This window comes from Glycine soja, chromosome 12 (genome assembly GCF_004193775.1).
Source record: "Glycine soja cultivar W05 chromosome 12, ASM419377v2, whole genome shotgun sequence".
Taxonomy (NCBI): domain Eukaryota; kingdom Viridiplantae; phylum Streptophyta; class Magnoliopsida; order Fabales; family Fabaceae; genus Glycine; species Glycine soja.
Window position 1 is genome coordinate 15,458,582 of NC_041013.1, and position 15,090 is coordinate 15,473,671.

At 29.8% G+C, this 15,090-nt stretch overlaps 1 protein-coding gene across 2 annotated transcripts; it reads left to right on the top strand.

Annotated features, from left to right (window-relative positions):
• Nucleotides 1–500: 500 nt before the first annotated feature.
• LOC114380027 (cyclic nucleotide-gated ion channel 4-like) lies at nt 501–14,282 on the top strand. Of its 2 annotated transcripts, XM_028338921.1 has the most exons (7): nt 501–1,359; nt 6,032–6,247; nt 10,544–10,860; nt 12,075–12,183; nt 12,355–12,591; nt 13,229–13,315; nt 13,665–14,282. In XM_028338921.1, exons 1-7 carry the CDS (start codon nt 769–771, stop codon nt 14,178–14,180), a joined length of 2,073 nt encoding a protein of 690 aa, XP_028194722.1. In that variant the 5' UTR covers nt 501–768; the 3' UTR covers nt 14,181–14,282. The 2 variants fall into 2 exon arrangements, with proteins under 2 accessions (XP_028194722.1, XP_028194723.1); XM_028338922.1 differs by lacking the exon at nt 6,032–6,247.
• The last annotated feature ends 808 nt before the right edge of the window (nt 14,283–15,090 follow it).

A 15,090-nucleotide genomic window follows, 5' to 3' on the forward strand; every position in this document is an offset into this window, starting at 1 on the left:
ATTAAGGCTACATTTAGTTTAATGTTTTTAATTTAAAAATGAAAGTAAATTCAAACAAAGATTTAGAAGATTTCTTTAAAAAAATGTACATTTAATTTTCAATAAGCAAAATAATTAGAGCAACTTATACTTGTAATACAAAGAAATGTTTTAACAAAACACGAATAAACAAATTAGAGCGATTATTATTAACCACAAAGTGCATGAATTAATCAACAAGTATGGAGTTATCTTAGTTTAATATGTGCTTTTGAGTTTACACATTGGATATTTAATTGTGTTAAATACTTTAAAATAAAATTTTATTTTTTTATTATAATTTTACATATTCAAATAAAATTGTCTTTCACAAAAGATGCATTATTTATTATTATTATTATTATTATTATTATTATTATTATTATTATTCTCCAAACACAACCGAGAAAAATTGATACGGTATGTACAGGGTGTAAGACTTTTTCTGTGATATATTCTTCAAAATACATAATCATAATCATAATCTCCACGTTATCTTCGTACAATTTGTGGGTCTCTTACCAACAAGAACAACCAACCAAGCATGGCTATACTACTATAGAACAACAACTTCACTTCTCAAACTGTCAGAATAATATTTCATACCTATCCCAATCCAATTATTCACCCTCTTCCTATTTCACTCCCTCATTCTCTCCTCACACAATCCACACTCATAACAAAACCCTCCCAAAAATCAAAATTGAAATTATTAACTTTTTTTTTCTGTTATTCTTTCTCTCCACCACCATGGCTACTACCATAACAGAGCAAGACACCTCATCACGTGCCCCGCACGTGCTCGATTACGCCACCACTACATCTGACGAGGAGACGGAACAGGACGAGGAGGAGGAGCTGGTGCCGGAGGAAAACGGCTTCGGGAACGGCGTACGGTGGTTTCCGGCGGCGAGCGGTTGCGGAGGGCGACGGAGCGGGGGAGGTGCGTTGGGTAGGGTTCTTGACCCGAGGGCGAAGTGGGTCCAGGAATGGAACAGGGTTTTCCTGCTAGTGTGCGCCGCGGGGCTGTTCGTGGACCCTCTCTTCTTCTACGTGCTCTCCGTCAGCGACTCGTGCATGTGCGTCTTCGTGGATGGGTGGCTCGCTGTCACCGTCACGGTGCTGCGCTGCATGACGGATGCGCTTCACGTGTGGAACATGGTTATAAGGAGCAAGATGGCGAAACGCACCTTCGGATTGGGCGCCGCCACCGCTTCCGGCAGAGGATCTTCATCCTCCATCGGACTCAGAGACACCCGACCGTGCTCCGTCGCCATCGGTTATCTCAAGTCACGGACCGGATTCTTTTTTGACCTGTTTGTTATTCTTCCTCTACCACAGGTAATAATTTTATTTACCGTTGCTAGAGTAAATAATATATCTACTCTTCTCTCCCTCTGCCTTCTTGTATGTTCATAATAAGACTCAATAACCTAATTTTCATTCATATTAAGAAAGATCATTATTGATGAATTTAATTAACAGTGATGCTAATTAGGATGAAAACTACTCACATAAATTCACACCAATTCAAAACTGACCCATCAAGTTATTACCTAAACATTCAAGTAGAAGAGAAAATAAAAACTACCTCTAATCAGTTAATGGCAACATAGGATTCAATTCGTAGAATAATATTTCCTACTTAATATTATTTTTCCTTAACTAATGATAATAAACATTGGCTGTAGTCTTAGATATTTTTTTTATAAGCAAATAAATTATTGAATGAAAGCAAGACAGAATGGGTAAAAGATGTACCAAGTTCTGCGTATACTGCAAAGTTAAGTTATAAAACCAATACAGACCTTTACCTCATAAGACATCTTTTACCATAACTAAATAAAAGGAGCCAAGAACACTTCAGGACAAGATATTTGTATCAAAACCCAATCAGGATTCTACAAAATCAGAAAAATTGTAGTCTTAGATAGAGAGGGACAAGAAGGAAAAAAAAGGGGATAAATTATTAATATGATATGTGATTCGAACAAAAAAAAAAAAAAAAGATGTGTAACTAGGAGAGCTACTGTTTGAATGGTTAGAAAATCATTATTATTTGCAGGGACTAACCCAACATTCAATTCGTCGGGGGCCGACTATGTAAACAAAAAATCATACAAAAATTATATATACATAAATTTTTATGTATAAAATATTAATAATATGATGTTTCAAAATGTTAATTACACGAATCATCTATCAAAACATGTAACATCTTTCTTATATGTTATAAAAATCGTCTCTAATTAAATTTACATTAAACTTTTTAATAATTTACCTTTCAATGTATAATAAGAGACGATCGTTTAAAATCTCAGTAAATGATTATAAGCTAAGAGTGGAGTGGGTGATTTTGATTGAAAGCAAATTAAGTATATTTTGATAAAATTAACTCAAAAGAAAGAGTTACACTAAAGATTCACTACCCACATCTAATATTTAAAGTATAAAAGAGGATAAAAATTTATATTGTTTTTAATATAGGATAAAATCTTATCTATTAAATAAAATTTGATAAAAATAAATATCCAATATTTAAAATATAAAAGTGGGTAAAATCTTTTTTTAATAAGATAAAGATTATTTATTTTTTTGACTGCAAGATAAAGATTTAATTGATATAATTGATATTATCTTTTTCTTTTGCTTTTAATGTTTGTTAAATCTCTTCCATTAAACATAACTTGATAATTTGTTGAAGGAAAAGGGAATATTTTGCTCGGTTGCACGCATGCTTTAAAATTCTGCACCACTGCACAAGAGAATGAATAGATACTATTTGATTTATTTTATAATGATATAAATGTAATTATAAGTTAAACAAATTGAAAAAAGTCAGGGAAGGTCATGCCCCCTCCCTTGAGCATGGCTCCGTCCCTGATTATTTGTGTAAAAAGATTATGAAAATTTTGACAATAATAAATAAAATAGAAAAATAAAAGAGAATGATTTAAAAAATGAAGAATTTAATAATTATGTAATGCCAATGTATTTTTTTATACTATCTATTATAAAATTTTTAAGATAATTATTATAAAACTCAATAATTAAATTTATGGTATATTACAATATGTGTTTCAATGATATTGTAGGTTTATGTATTATTTATTTTAAATTGAATGATTTGATTTTTAGAAATAAAGAAAAATGTAATAAGAAAATGATATGTAAACAAAATAACTCCTTTAATTGTTATTATTTGTCTAAAAAGATTATGAAAAATTTGACAATAATAAATAAAATAGAAAAATAAAAGGGATTGATGTAAAAATGAAGAATTTAATGAATATGTAATTTTAGTGTGTTTTTACATTATCAATTATTTAGTAACTTTTAAGATAATTTATCATAAAAGTCAATAAATTTATGATTTATGATAATTTGTAATTAGATACATTGTAAGTCAATGTATTATTTATTTTAAAATGAATGATTTGATTTTTAAAAATAAAGAAAAATTGTATTAAGAAAATGCTATATGATCAAAACAAATCTTTTAATTGTTATTATTTTGATTTTTTAAAAAAATTATATTACAAAAACATTCATTTTTTTAGTATTCACCTAGAAGAGGTAAAGGAATTTGAATGATTTTCTATTGTTAAATTATAAGATATGAATATGCTAAAGAGAGAAAAGCACGACTTTTATAAAATAAAAATCTGTCACGATTAAAATGAAAATTTATCAACATTAATTAAAATTATGTTTGTTTTTTGTACGACTCTTATCGTTTAACATTCATAGGACAATATTCTTTTTCACAAGATGTAGATAGAGGTGTACATTGAAGTAACTGTTAAAAATCATAATTGATTATGTCATCTCATTAATTATGAGTTTTGTCTTGATATGAGTGGTATTTTGGTCAAAAGCGATTTTGTTTTTGTGTTATTCGAGAGGAGAAAGTTCGTTGTTTGGATTAATATATTAGTGGGTAGTGAATAGTGATGATGAAGGAGACGGCGACAGGTGTATGCGATATTGTGACTATAAATTTGCATGGAGACTTTGATGACAGCCAACAAAATTCTGCATGTGATGTTTCTCGTTTGCGTCTATCAAACTTTGTGATGATTTGTCATATGTGTTTTATTAGTATATTGTGATTTATGAAGATGGGTTAAAGTGTTTTTTACGCAATTGTTTGCATATAAGTTGAATGTAAGTTCTTCCAAATGCTTCTTGGAGGTAATTAAATTCAGCATGCATATCTTGGAGCTATATTACATTTTCAGATAAAGGCTAATTGAGAGTACATCCAAAACATTATCTTTTAGAAAAATAACAAAATCAGAAAACTTGAACTGCACTCTTCAAAACCCCTTTCCTGCTAAATTGTCCATATCTGATTTTTTCTCTCTCAAATTTTTAAAATTATTTATTCAACTTGAAATATAACCATTCATCTATATATGCTTATTTTTATTCTGAAAAGTTAGGAGCCCTTATTAATTATGCTTTTCATGATTCATTTCTCTTAATTTAATAACTTTTGCTTGCAGGCCCCTATATCTTTGATTTCCCCTTTGCATTGAAGGGGAAATTCGATCCTAAGTCCTCTCACTCACATTGTATATAAGATGGTATTCGTAACTAATTGAACAAATAAATAAAAATAAAACAGCATTTGACCTACATACCTAACAAGGAACACTACACGAGCCTAAGCACGTGCTTCGTGCAGAAACCACCCCAAAAAATGTCAATTTTTTGTGTCAAACTTTTTATTTGCATGACTGTGTCTTCATTTTCCTTTTTGGTTTTTTGCATAGTACCGAAGGAAAATATTGAAGAGATATTTTTGTCATTATTTTTGGAAGGTAAAACGCGGCACTTGTATGATGTGCTGATCTGCATAACATGCGTTGCTTGTTGTTTAACAGTTTATTATATTCCAAAAATAAACAGGAAGACCAATATATGTTACTTTTTGTTACATGAATTCAGTATGGGAGCCACAAATTTAGATGCAGCCAATCTGATTCTTTGTCGTCTGATTAGAATTTCTTATGGTATATGCATGTCGTGGTCCCCTAAAATATCTGTACAAGATTATTGCATAAGTTTTGTTTGGTGCAATTCATATTCGTGGTCATCTGATCATAAAAATTCATTTGTGGTCATGGATAATTACAACTCAATGACAGCATGGTACGTATATTTGTCGTCTGGCATTTGTTCATTATTATTGGATGTTTGATTTCAGTTTTTAAATAGTATCTTTACATGCAGCCAGGGGGCTGGGTACTAAACTATTAAGAGGGTACTTAATTAATTACTATATAAAACAAATCAAAGAGTGCTACCTAATTGTTTTTCTGAGGTATGATCATAGGGTGGCATCTTGAACTTCTCATCAGTAATACTTTTATTTAAGTTAATAGGAATGCACTTTTGCAACTAAAAAAATAATTAGCAAGCAAATTAAAATCAACTTTTACTTTTAGTAAACATAATGATGACTGAAGACAACCAACCAACCAAACCGTCAATTTTGAACTTATGTGTGATGTTTGAACATGCTATTCGGTGTTCTTTTTTGATAGACAAAGAATATAGTTAGTAATTCGTTCTTTTTGAGTGCGTGTAAAGTTTAAATTATGCTCTAACACAATCAAGTACATACGGCCTTAAAGGACATGAAGGAGTACTACTTGCTTAGAATCACATCTTATTCATAATATTTTACTGGTTAATAGAAAAAGGCTTTTGATTTGATCAAAAATATGATATTTACAATAGAATTTTCTGAAGTGAATGCACATTTTAAAAAGTACAGTACAAGTAATAATTTCTTATCAAGAAAATGAGTGATATGACATGTGCTTGTAATTAGTTAATTACTAGCTAGCTACGATCATATACTTAAATATATATAAAGAATAAACAAATTAACAAAGCTAAAGTATATCGAAAAATATATATTAAGAAAGCTAAATTAGAAACATGTGATACTTAATTACAGTCATATTGATGTGGAGAACTTTAACATTTTATGTGTTCTCAGATTGTGCTTTGGGTGGCAATCCCCTCCTTGTTGGAGAAAGGTTCTGTTACATTGGTGATGACAGTGTTCTTAATTATTTTTCTATTCCAATACCTTCCCAAAATTTATCATTCGGTTTGCCATCTGCGACGCACGCAAAACCTCTCTGGCTACATTTTTGGAACAGTTTGGTGGGGAATCGCCCTTAACATGATCGCATATTTTGTTGCTTCTCATGTAAGTCACACCTTTCTTTCGTGATGCATATATAGTTTCGATGACAACGATTTTAATATCACTAAGCCTTTTAATTAAAATCAGCCATGCATACTATTTTAGAATATATTAAACTTTACTCTTACATAATTTTAAATTAATTCGTGTAAAGTATCATGTTCAAACCTTTCAAATAAAAAAGAATATAATTAAGAAAAAAAAATCAACTAAAATTGAGACTAACTAATTAGATTTCCTGATCAGATTGGTTATTGTCAAAATTAATAGATATTCAACATTGATAACAAAAAAAAAAAATCATGCACTTTAAAAGTGCATTTTAAAATATACAATGATCAACTCACCTTCTTTCCTTATATTATTTTTTATCATTCCAAAAATTTGGATTAATATAAAAAAATGTAAAAAAGTATGTAAGATATAGTTGGATTATGTTTTACTTGATAAAGGAAAACCTTAGCCAAAATTGCAGCTTTTGTTGGAAATTTCCCCAACAAACTGCAGCCAAAAGATTTACATATAAGACATAAATAAAAAAGTACTCACCAATCACCATATAGGTCGTGATGCATGCGGTTGTGGACATTATTTAACTTAATAAAGTTAATTTATCTTATGTGTAACACCGCATATTAATTTTAATTGTAAATAGATCAAAGATGAAAGAAGTGTCGGTTAATAATGAGAGTAAAGATTATCCTAAGGGATAAAGAGACTCGTTTTCTGCCGAGCAAAAACCAAAAAAGTGGTAAGAGACAAAGAAGTACATATCGTAATGCTTGTGGTGGTGTAAAAATTTACATAGTCTTGGGTTTTTCCCCTTGTTTGGTTTCCCAACCATGAGAATTGAGATGAATAGTGAAACAAACCATATTAAACTATAGAGGAATTGTTTTCGGATACTCCATTTTTCCAAACATTCCATTAACACACATAAGATCGCTCTCTCTCCCCCTCTCCCTTTCCCCCCCTCTCTCTCTCCGTCAAATAGGTTTTTGAGTGTACACAAATCATTTTTATTAACTGCATATATTCAAGATATCACCACGAAGACAATTTTACTTTTCTATTTTGTTTTAAAAAAGTATCAACAAAGTAAATCTCTAATGAATACGATTATAACAAAGCAAACAAGATAAAATTACCAGTGTTATGACACGGGTAAATTTTTTTTAAAAATATTTGTATAGAAAAAAAAATTCAATATGTGTTTTAAAACTTTTTTAGTAAGAACTATTTATAATTTTTACTTGTTTATTCGAATCATTTAGTTATTAGTTATTGTTATCTATTATTATTAATGGTTGTTATATATATAACAGACTTTAAAAAAATACAATGAGAAAAATAATAATTAATTATATGTTAAGTAGGTTAGTAATTTATGTAATTATTGAAAAATAATATTACAAACAATCTAAATTTAGAGTTGTTGACTATAATAAAAATATCTAAATAAAATATTAATAAGATGACATTTTTAATAATGTATTTTTAAATTAAGGTTTAAATTCATGTAATGCGTGTCATTTATAACATATATTTCGATTTTTGAAAAATGATATAAAACATTTTAAATTTTAACATATATAAGAATTTTTAAAATTCTGAATTAGAAATTATAAACTAAAATTAATATTTTTGTGCTAGATATCAATAATGTATCATAAATATAATTTTTTTATGTTATTTAGTATTATTGTGTAATATAAATAATCAGTTGAAGATCCTATTAATTATTATATCTTAAAAATATGAAAATAATAATAATAACAATTAAATTTATGTTTACTCAATAAATTATTTATATTTTATCTTAATTTGAATATGTTGTAATTGTAAATCAAAATATATTAATCTTTTAATTAATCAGAATTAAAATATATAGTTCACCTAATTACTTTTAATTGATTAAATTAAATATTTTAAAAAATGATTGAGAATTTCATTTTGAAATTTTTATTTTATATACTTAATCTTTTAACTTATTGAATTATAATGAGTTGAGAGATAACCATATGGTCTCTGACTCAAAAAAATATAAACTAATATTTTATTACACTTAATAAAATTATGTATTTTTCCATGAAAAATAGAATTATGCATTTTAACATATGATGCAATCAAAAAAAATTAATTTTTTTGTTAATTTATTATGTAAATAAAATATATTTCTATTTGTTTCTAAATTTTAAATTTTTTTTCTATTGACATCAACTTTTTTACTCAATTTACATATTAACTTATTGAATTAATGACAATATAGTTATCCCAAATTAAATTATCTTCGAAGATACATCCCTTTGTCATTTTTTGTTTCTTAGGCCACCTTTTATTTTCCAACTCTGCTTGAATTAAAAATAGTGATCATAAAATTATGTTTAATTAGAAGATATTATAAAGAATAATTTTTTATTTTATTTTTGAATATCATAGTTGTCTTAAAATTATTTTGTATGCAAATAATTATGCATAAATTATTATGTGTACAAATAAGTGTGAGGCTAAAACATAATAAAAAAAGTGGAGGACACCAAAGAGGGCAAAGAAGGTTACTATTCAAAATTGAAAGATATTTATTCAAAAGACTTAAATGTAATTTTAATCTTCTTATTTTATTCAATATGCAATTTTGATTTTTTCATTTTAAAATAGAGACATTTGATCTTCTTATTTTTGAAAAATATACATTTAAAAAAAATTTAAGGGATCAAACGTGTCTATTTTAAAATGAAAAGACCGAAATCGTGAATTGCGCAAAATGGGAAAACCAAAATTACATGAAGTCTATTCAAAATTGTGTATAAATATTTTTAGCAATTTCATATTCATTACTGATAATTATTTTTTTTATTACTTGTATCCGTTAATGAAAATTAGTTTAATAATAATAATAATAATAATAATAATAATAATAATAATATGTATGTAGTAAAAAAGTATAATATGTATAATTAAAATAAATTATGTTTAATTATTATAATATGTATTATTATAGATAAGATAAAGTTGCGAGTCTTGTTAATAATTGAGATTTTAAATCAACTCAGTTATTCGTATAACTGTACTTGTTTCTAAATGATGACTTGATAACATTAAGTTTATTGATAACATTAGATTATTACAACCAAATGAATTTTCAAGTATCCACGGGCTTAAAAGGCTTAGATTTTGACAAATTGACAACTTTTTCTTATTTAATTAATTTAAGCACATGTTTCATATTTGGGAAATGCAAACTAACAAAATATTCTTTGTTTTTTTCCCCAATAATTGATAATAACTAGTGAACAGTAATTATTTTTAAATAAATTAAAACAGGCAAGTACTAAGTCATTTAACTTGGAAAACAAATGTGGACCTGAGTTTGGCTTAATGGTCAATACTAAAGAAGTTAGTATTATTTTTGTAGTTCTAAACTGTAGTGTTCAGTCATTACTATGCATTTTTTTAAAAATTACTATAATTAGGATTTTTCCCTCTTTGGTGGAACCTTGAAGCTATTCAAATTTCTATCTTAGTTTGTTTTGTAACTAATTTTTGGTTCAAAATTTAGTCTCAAGCTTAATTCTCATTCATTTATAAATATGTATTATATGAGAGTCAAACTCAATTTCTCTTTCTTACATGCTTAGGGTGTGCTTGGTTTAAGGAAGGGAATCTAGAGATGTAATTGATTAATTTGGGCTGAATATTGTCAACTGAGTTGTTTGATATGGATTAGTTGTAAGTGAAAGCTAGTTTTGAAAATAATGTGGATCCCATGCCTCAAACTTTCACCCCTAAAATGAGATGAAATGGATGGAAAGTTTTGGCTGAAATGCAACAAAAATTGCTTTGCTAGTATTAACCCTAGAGACTCTCATGGCACTTGTGCACCATTAGTTATTTTTTTTCATCTCTTTTACCTTGGTTGCATAATTGATTATATTACTATAATCGATTTTATAGTTACATAATTAATTATACTTCTAATATAATCAATTAGGTGGTTAATGATTCATAAGTTATTTTTTATTTAGTTGGTCTTAGATAAAGTTACGTAATTAATTATCTAATTTACATAATCAACTACAAGTGTTCAATTAAGTTTGAAAAAAAAAAAAACATTGTGGCACCTAAAGACAAAACATGCATGGATTAAAGTGGATAATATTGACATTTGCTCTTAATGTGTATTTTCAACTGAATCAAACTGATGGAATACATATTAGTCACTGCAAGCTTATATAATGGTTCCTTACTTTGAGAGGGAAAACTACTACTTAACCACGCATCTTGTTTATGCACAAACAGGCAGCAGGGGCGTGCTGGTACTTGCTGGGGATACAAAGGGCAGCCAAGTGTCTCAAAGTGCAGTGTGCGAAAACAAGTGGTTGTGGCATGAAAATCCTGTCTTGTCAAACGCCTATATATTACGGAAGCAACAGTTTGCTAGTTAGGGATAAGGCAAGGTTGGCTTGGGCAGAGAACAGGGAAGTGAGACACACATGCCTAAATGGTCCTGACAGCTACAACTATGGAGCTTATAGATGGACTGTTCAGCTTGTCACAAACGATAATCGATTGGAAAAGATACTTTTCCCTATCTTCTGGGGCCTAATGACTCTCAGGTACCTTTGTTTTCTTGATTTTACGTATGCTTAAAGTCTTATATTCTTTTGATGGTGTTTTTCATTTGTCGTGTTTATGTATATTTACCATTTTGTGTACCGTTTCTCTGTATAGTGATCACTGGTAATAATGTTTCCATAAGCTATTGACCGCAAAATTATGTATTCAAATTTGAATTTAGTATACTAAAACGTACATAGTAATATGTATCACTGTATTAGTTAATATTACAATTTTTTATATATTTTACAAAAGAATTTAATATTGAGATTTTTAGAAAACTAGTATAATAATAGATGTTTCTATGTCTTTCACGGACTTATGTAATAACTAAGTTTTTGTTATAACCCTTTTTCTATGATTGAGAAATAAAAAAGACAAGACAGAAAATTACAACCTTAGAAAAGAAACGCCTACTGTATCAGCCCAAACAAAAGACAGAAGCAAATGAGGACAACAAGATTGTAAATCTTCAAAAAGAATAAGTCTTTTTCATATTAAAACAATTGCAACAATTGTCATAGTATGATTTTTCAATCCTTTTCTGAATATAATAATAGCATAATATGTTTTAGCCTTGAATTTTGGGGGGAAAAAAGTAAAAAAACAACGAAAGTTATAAAAATGTAAAGCTAGTCCGAAAAACCTACAACCGGCATAATTTCAAACTTAAGCATCAAATTAAAAGGTCAAATTAAATCTAGATCTTTTTTTATCCCAGCTCATTATAACCTCTAGCCCACATTGGACCATGTAAAGTTTTATAAGGTTCTTATATCTTGATTTTTATTTATATGGCATGCATGAAATATATATATATATATCTTCTTTTTGAAATTTTCTCTTAATACATATTCATCTTTGCAGCTATAGTTATTTTTGTACTATAATCACATTGGGGTTACCTTATGCGTGCTATAAATTAAAACTTATGACCTCATGCATAATATCTAAATTTTGATCTTAACAAATTTTTCACTTACAACTATTAACTATTATATAATTCTCTATAAAATTAAAAAGAGAAAAAGAGCAAAACAAGAAAGAAATAATTAAGGAACGATAAAGCAAGCCAATCCGGAAAAAAACTTGAAAGGCAACGCATTTCTACGGCATGAGATTTTCGTATCATTAGTATTATTTAAACTTTGATATTTATTCTTGCTTCATGGTTACTCTAAAGTCTAAATCCTTTCTTTGTTTATGTGATAAGCACTTTTGGAAACCTAGAGAGTACAACTGAATGGCTAGAAGTAGTTTTCAACATCATTGTGCTGACCAGTGGCCTTCTTCTTGTCACTATGTTGATTGGAAACATCAAGGTAAACACAATTACCCAGGCTATATAAATAAGTGCGAATCCAAACCAATAATTAATCAAGCACATTCATTTTAGTTCATTCATTAATTTGGTTGCGTAAATATATTTGTTATGAAATTGTTTTGGCATATTATGGGCACGTACCATATGTGTATGTATATACACGGGGCAGGTATTTTTGCACGCAACAACGTCAAAGAAGCAAGCAATGCAATTGAAGATGAGGAATATTGAATGGTGGATGAGAAAACGACGCTTGCCGCTAGGGTTTAGGCAGCGCGTGCGTAACTATGAGAGGCAGCGTTGGGCTGCCATGCGTGGGGTTGATGAATTCGAGATGACTAAAAATCTCCCTGAGGGATTAAGAAGAGACATCAAGTACCATCTTTGTCTAGACTTGGTGAGACAGGTAAGGAAATTTCCTAGAATACTAAAAGGATTTTTAGTTTCCATTTTAAACAATAAAAAGAAATTGAGTAAAATATTTGGAGGAAAAATCGTCTCAGTTTTTCTTGTTTCTAGGTATTCCTTTCACTATTTCTAGCTATCCACATGGAAAATAATATTGTTTATTTTCCAAAAGGAAAAAGAAAATATTTTTCTTTTCTTATCACACATATCTTTTTCGGAGATTCATGTAGTTAAGAACGTATATATATAGTCTGACTAATAAACATCTAATTTAGTTCATGCTCAACCTAATTTAATCACTAAAAAATGAAGTTACTAAATAGTTTCTCAAGAATGCATCTAATGTACCAAACTGCTGAATCAGTATATATTTGTTGAACAATGAGAGGAAAATGGTTTTGTTTTCACATCTTAGTAACATAATAGGTTTTCCATTAAAAAAATTAAACTGGATCAAACCATACTGCGCTAAAAGAACTTGAATATATATAAGTATTACCTACATGTTTAGTTTAATTACACCAAAAATAATGAATAGTACGCTATGTTTTGTTTAGCTTCTTGTTAGAAAACCAATTACGTACGTTTTTTTTTTCTTTTTTCTTTATAGAGTAATGGCTTTATATTTTGTTCAGGTGCCTCTATTTCAACACATGGACGATCTGGTTCTAGAGAACATCTGTGACCGTGTGAAGTCTCTGATATTCACAAAGGGAGAAACAGTACGTTCTAATTTCCACTATATAGTATCACATGTTGCATAATGCATTGGGACAAAGTTAAATAACATTAAATAAGAAATATACTGATACTAACACACTCTATCATGAACTAAAATTTATAGAGAATTATAAGATTTGACAAGTCCCACTCTTTATTTAATAAGTTTTACTCATGATTTTACTGTTTCTAATAAACTTTAACTATTAATAAAGAATGCAATAGAAGAGTGTTAAAAAGTAGTATATTGCTAGCTAGTACTCGATTGAAATAAATAGATTTTTATATACTATTTTCAAATTGAAATGATTCAGCTTTATTAAACCTAACATGATTAACAATATGATGCAGATAGCTAGAGAAGGAGACCCAGTTCAGAGAATGCTATTTGTAGTAAGGGGTCATCTTCAAAGCAGCCAAGTCCTAAGGGATGGTGTGAAGAGTTGTTGCATGTTAGGTCCAGGAAACTTCAGTGGGGACGAGCTCCTTTCGTGGTGTTTGAGGAGGCCTTTCATAGAACGCCTTCCGCCGTCTTCATCCACACTCATCACGTTGGAAACCACCGAGGCGTTCGGCCTTGAAGCCCAGGACGTGAAGTATGTGACACAACATTTCAGGTACACATTTGTTAAGGAAAAGGTGAAGAGAAGTGCAAGGTATTACTCACCAGGGTGGAGAACTTGGGCTGCTGTGGCCATTCAATTGGCATGGAGGAGGTACAAGCATAGGTTGACTTTGACTTCATTGTCCTTTATAAGGCCCAGGAGACCTTTGTCACGGTCTTCTTCCATCGGAGAGGACAAGCTTCGCCTCTACACAGCTTTGTTAACCTCCCCAAAGCCTAATCAGGATGATTTTGACTTTTGAGAACATGATATATATGGATGTGGCACACAGGTGTCGAATTTTATTGTTTTGATTGATCTTATTGGTAGAAAATAAAGAAAAAATGCATGCATTATTATTGTTGTTGTTGTTATTATTATTATTATTTTTATTATTATTGCTTAAACATATTTTCATATCTAGTAAATAGATCAGTTTCAGATTACTACATCAAATTTACTTTTGGTCAATTCTGTATTTAAAATCATTTTATGTTTCAATGTAATACCTGTTGTTATTATCATTTTGTTAAGTAATGACATGTTACACAGAATGTCACGTCATCAAGTTTAATCACTAATACATCAGAGTCACATCAATTTCTATTATTTAAATTATTTAAAAATTCAACTCTTTCTTTCCCTTCTCCAATGAAAAACAACCCCATGCCGCGACCACCATCCAACCCTGCACCACCACCGCCATCCAACCCTCACGCCAAGGTAATTGCTCGCCAACATCTTGAACACCGAGAAATCACACACGGGAAAGTGGATGTGCATGTCGACCCAACCCAACCACAATAGGTTCGGGTTCATGCACTTCTTGTTGTTCATCGTGAACACCATCACCTTCTCCTCACTGCAACACACGCTAAAGATCCTGTCCATGAAGCTCTGGATTCTCGATGTAGTAATCACCTTCGCTATCCCCAATTCCAGTTCCACAAACCAGTCGAGATCCTCCACTAGGATTACTGACATCGTCGTTGTTTTCGTCAACAAAAACTTCAAATCCAAAGGGGAAGAAGGAGAAGGGGAGGCAAAGGTCGAGGTCAGCATCGAGGGCAGAGTCAACGACACAGTGGGCAGTGGTGACACTAGGTTGGATGACGATGGTGGCGTGAGGTTGTGTTCTGTTGGAGAAGGGGAAGAAGAAGGATTGAATTTTT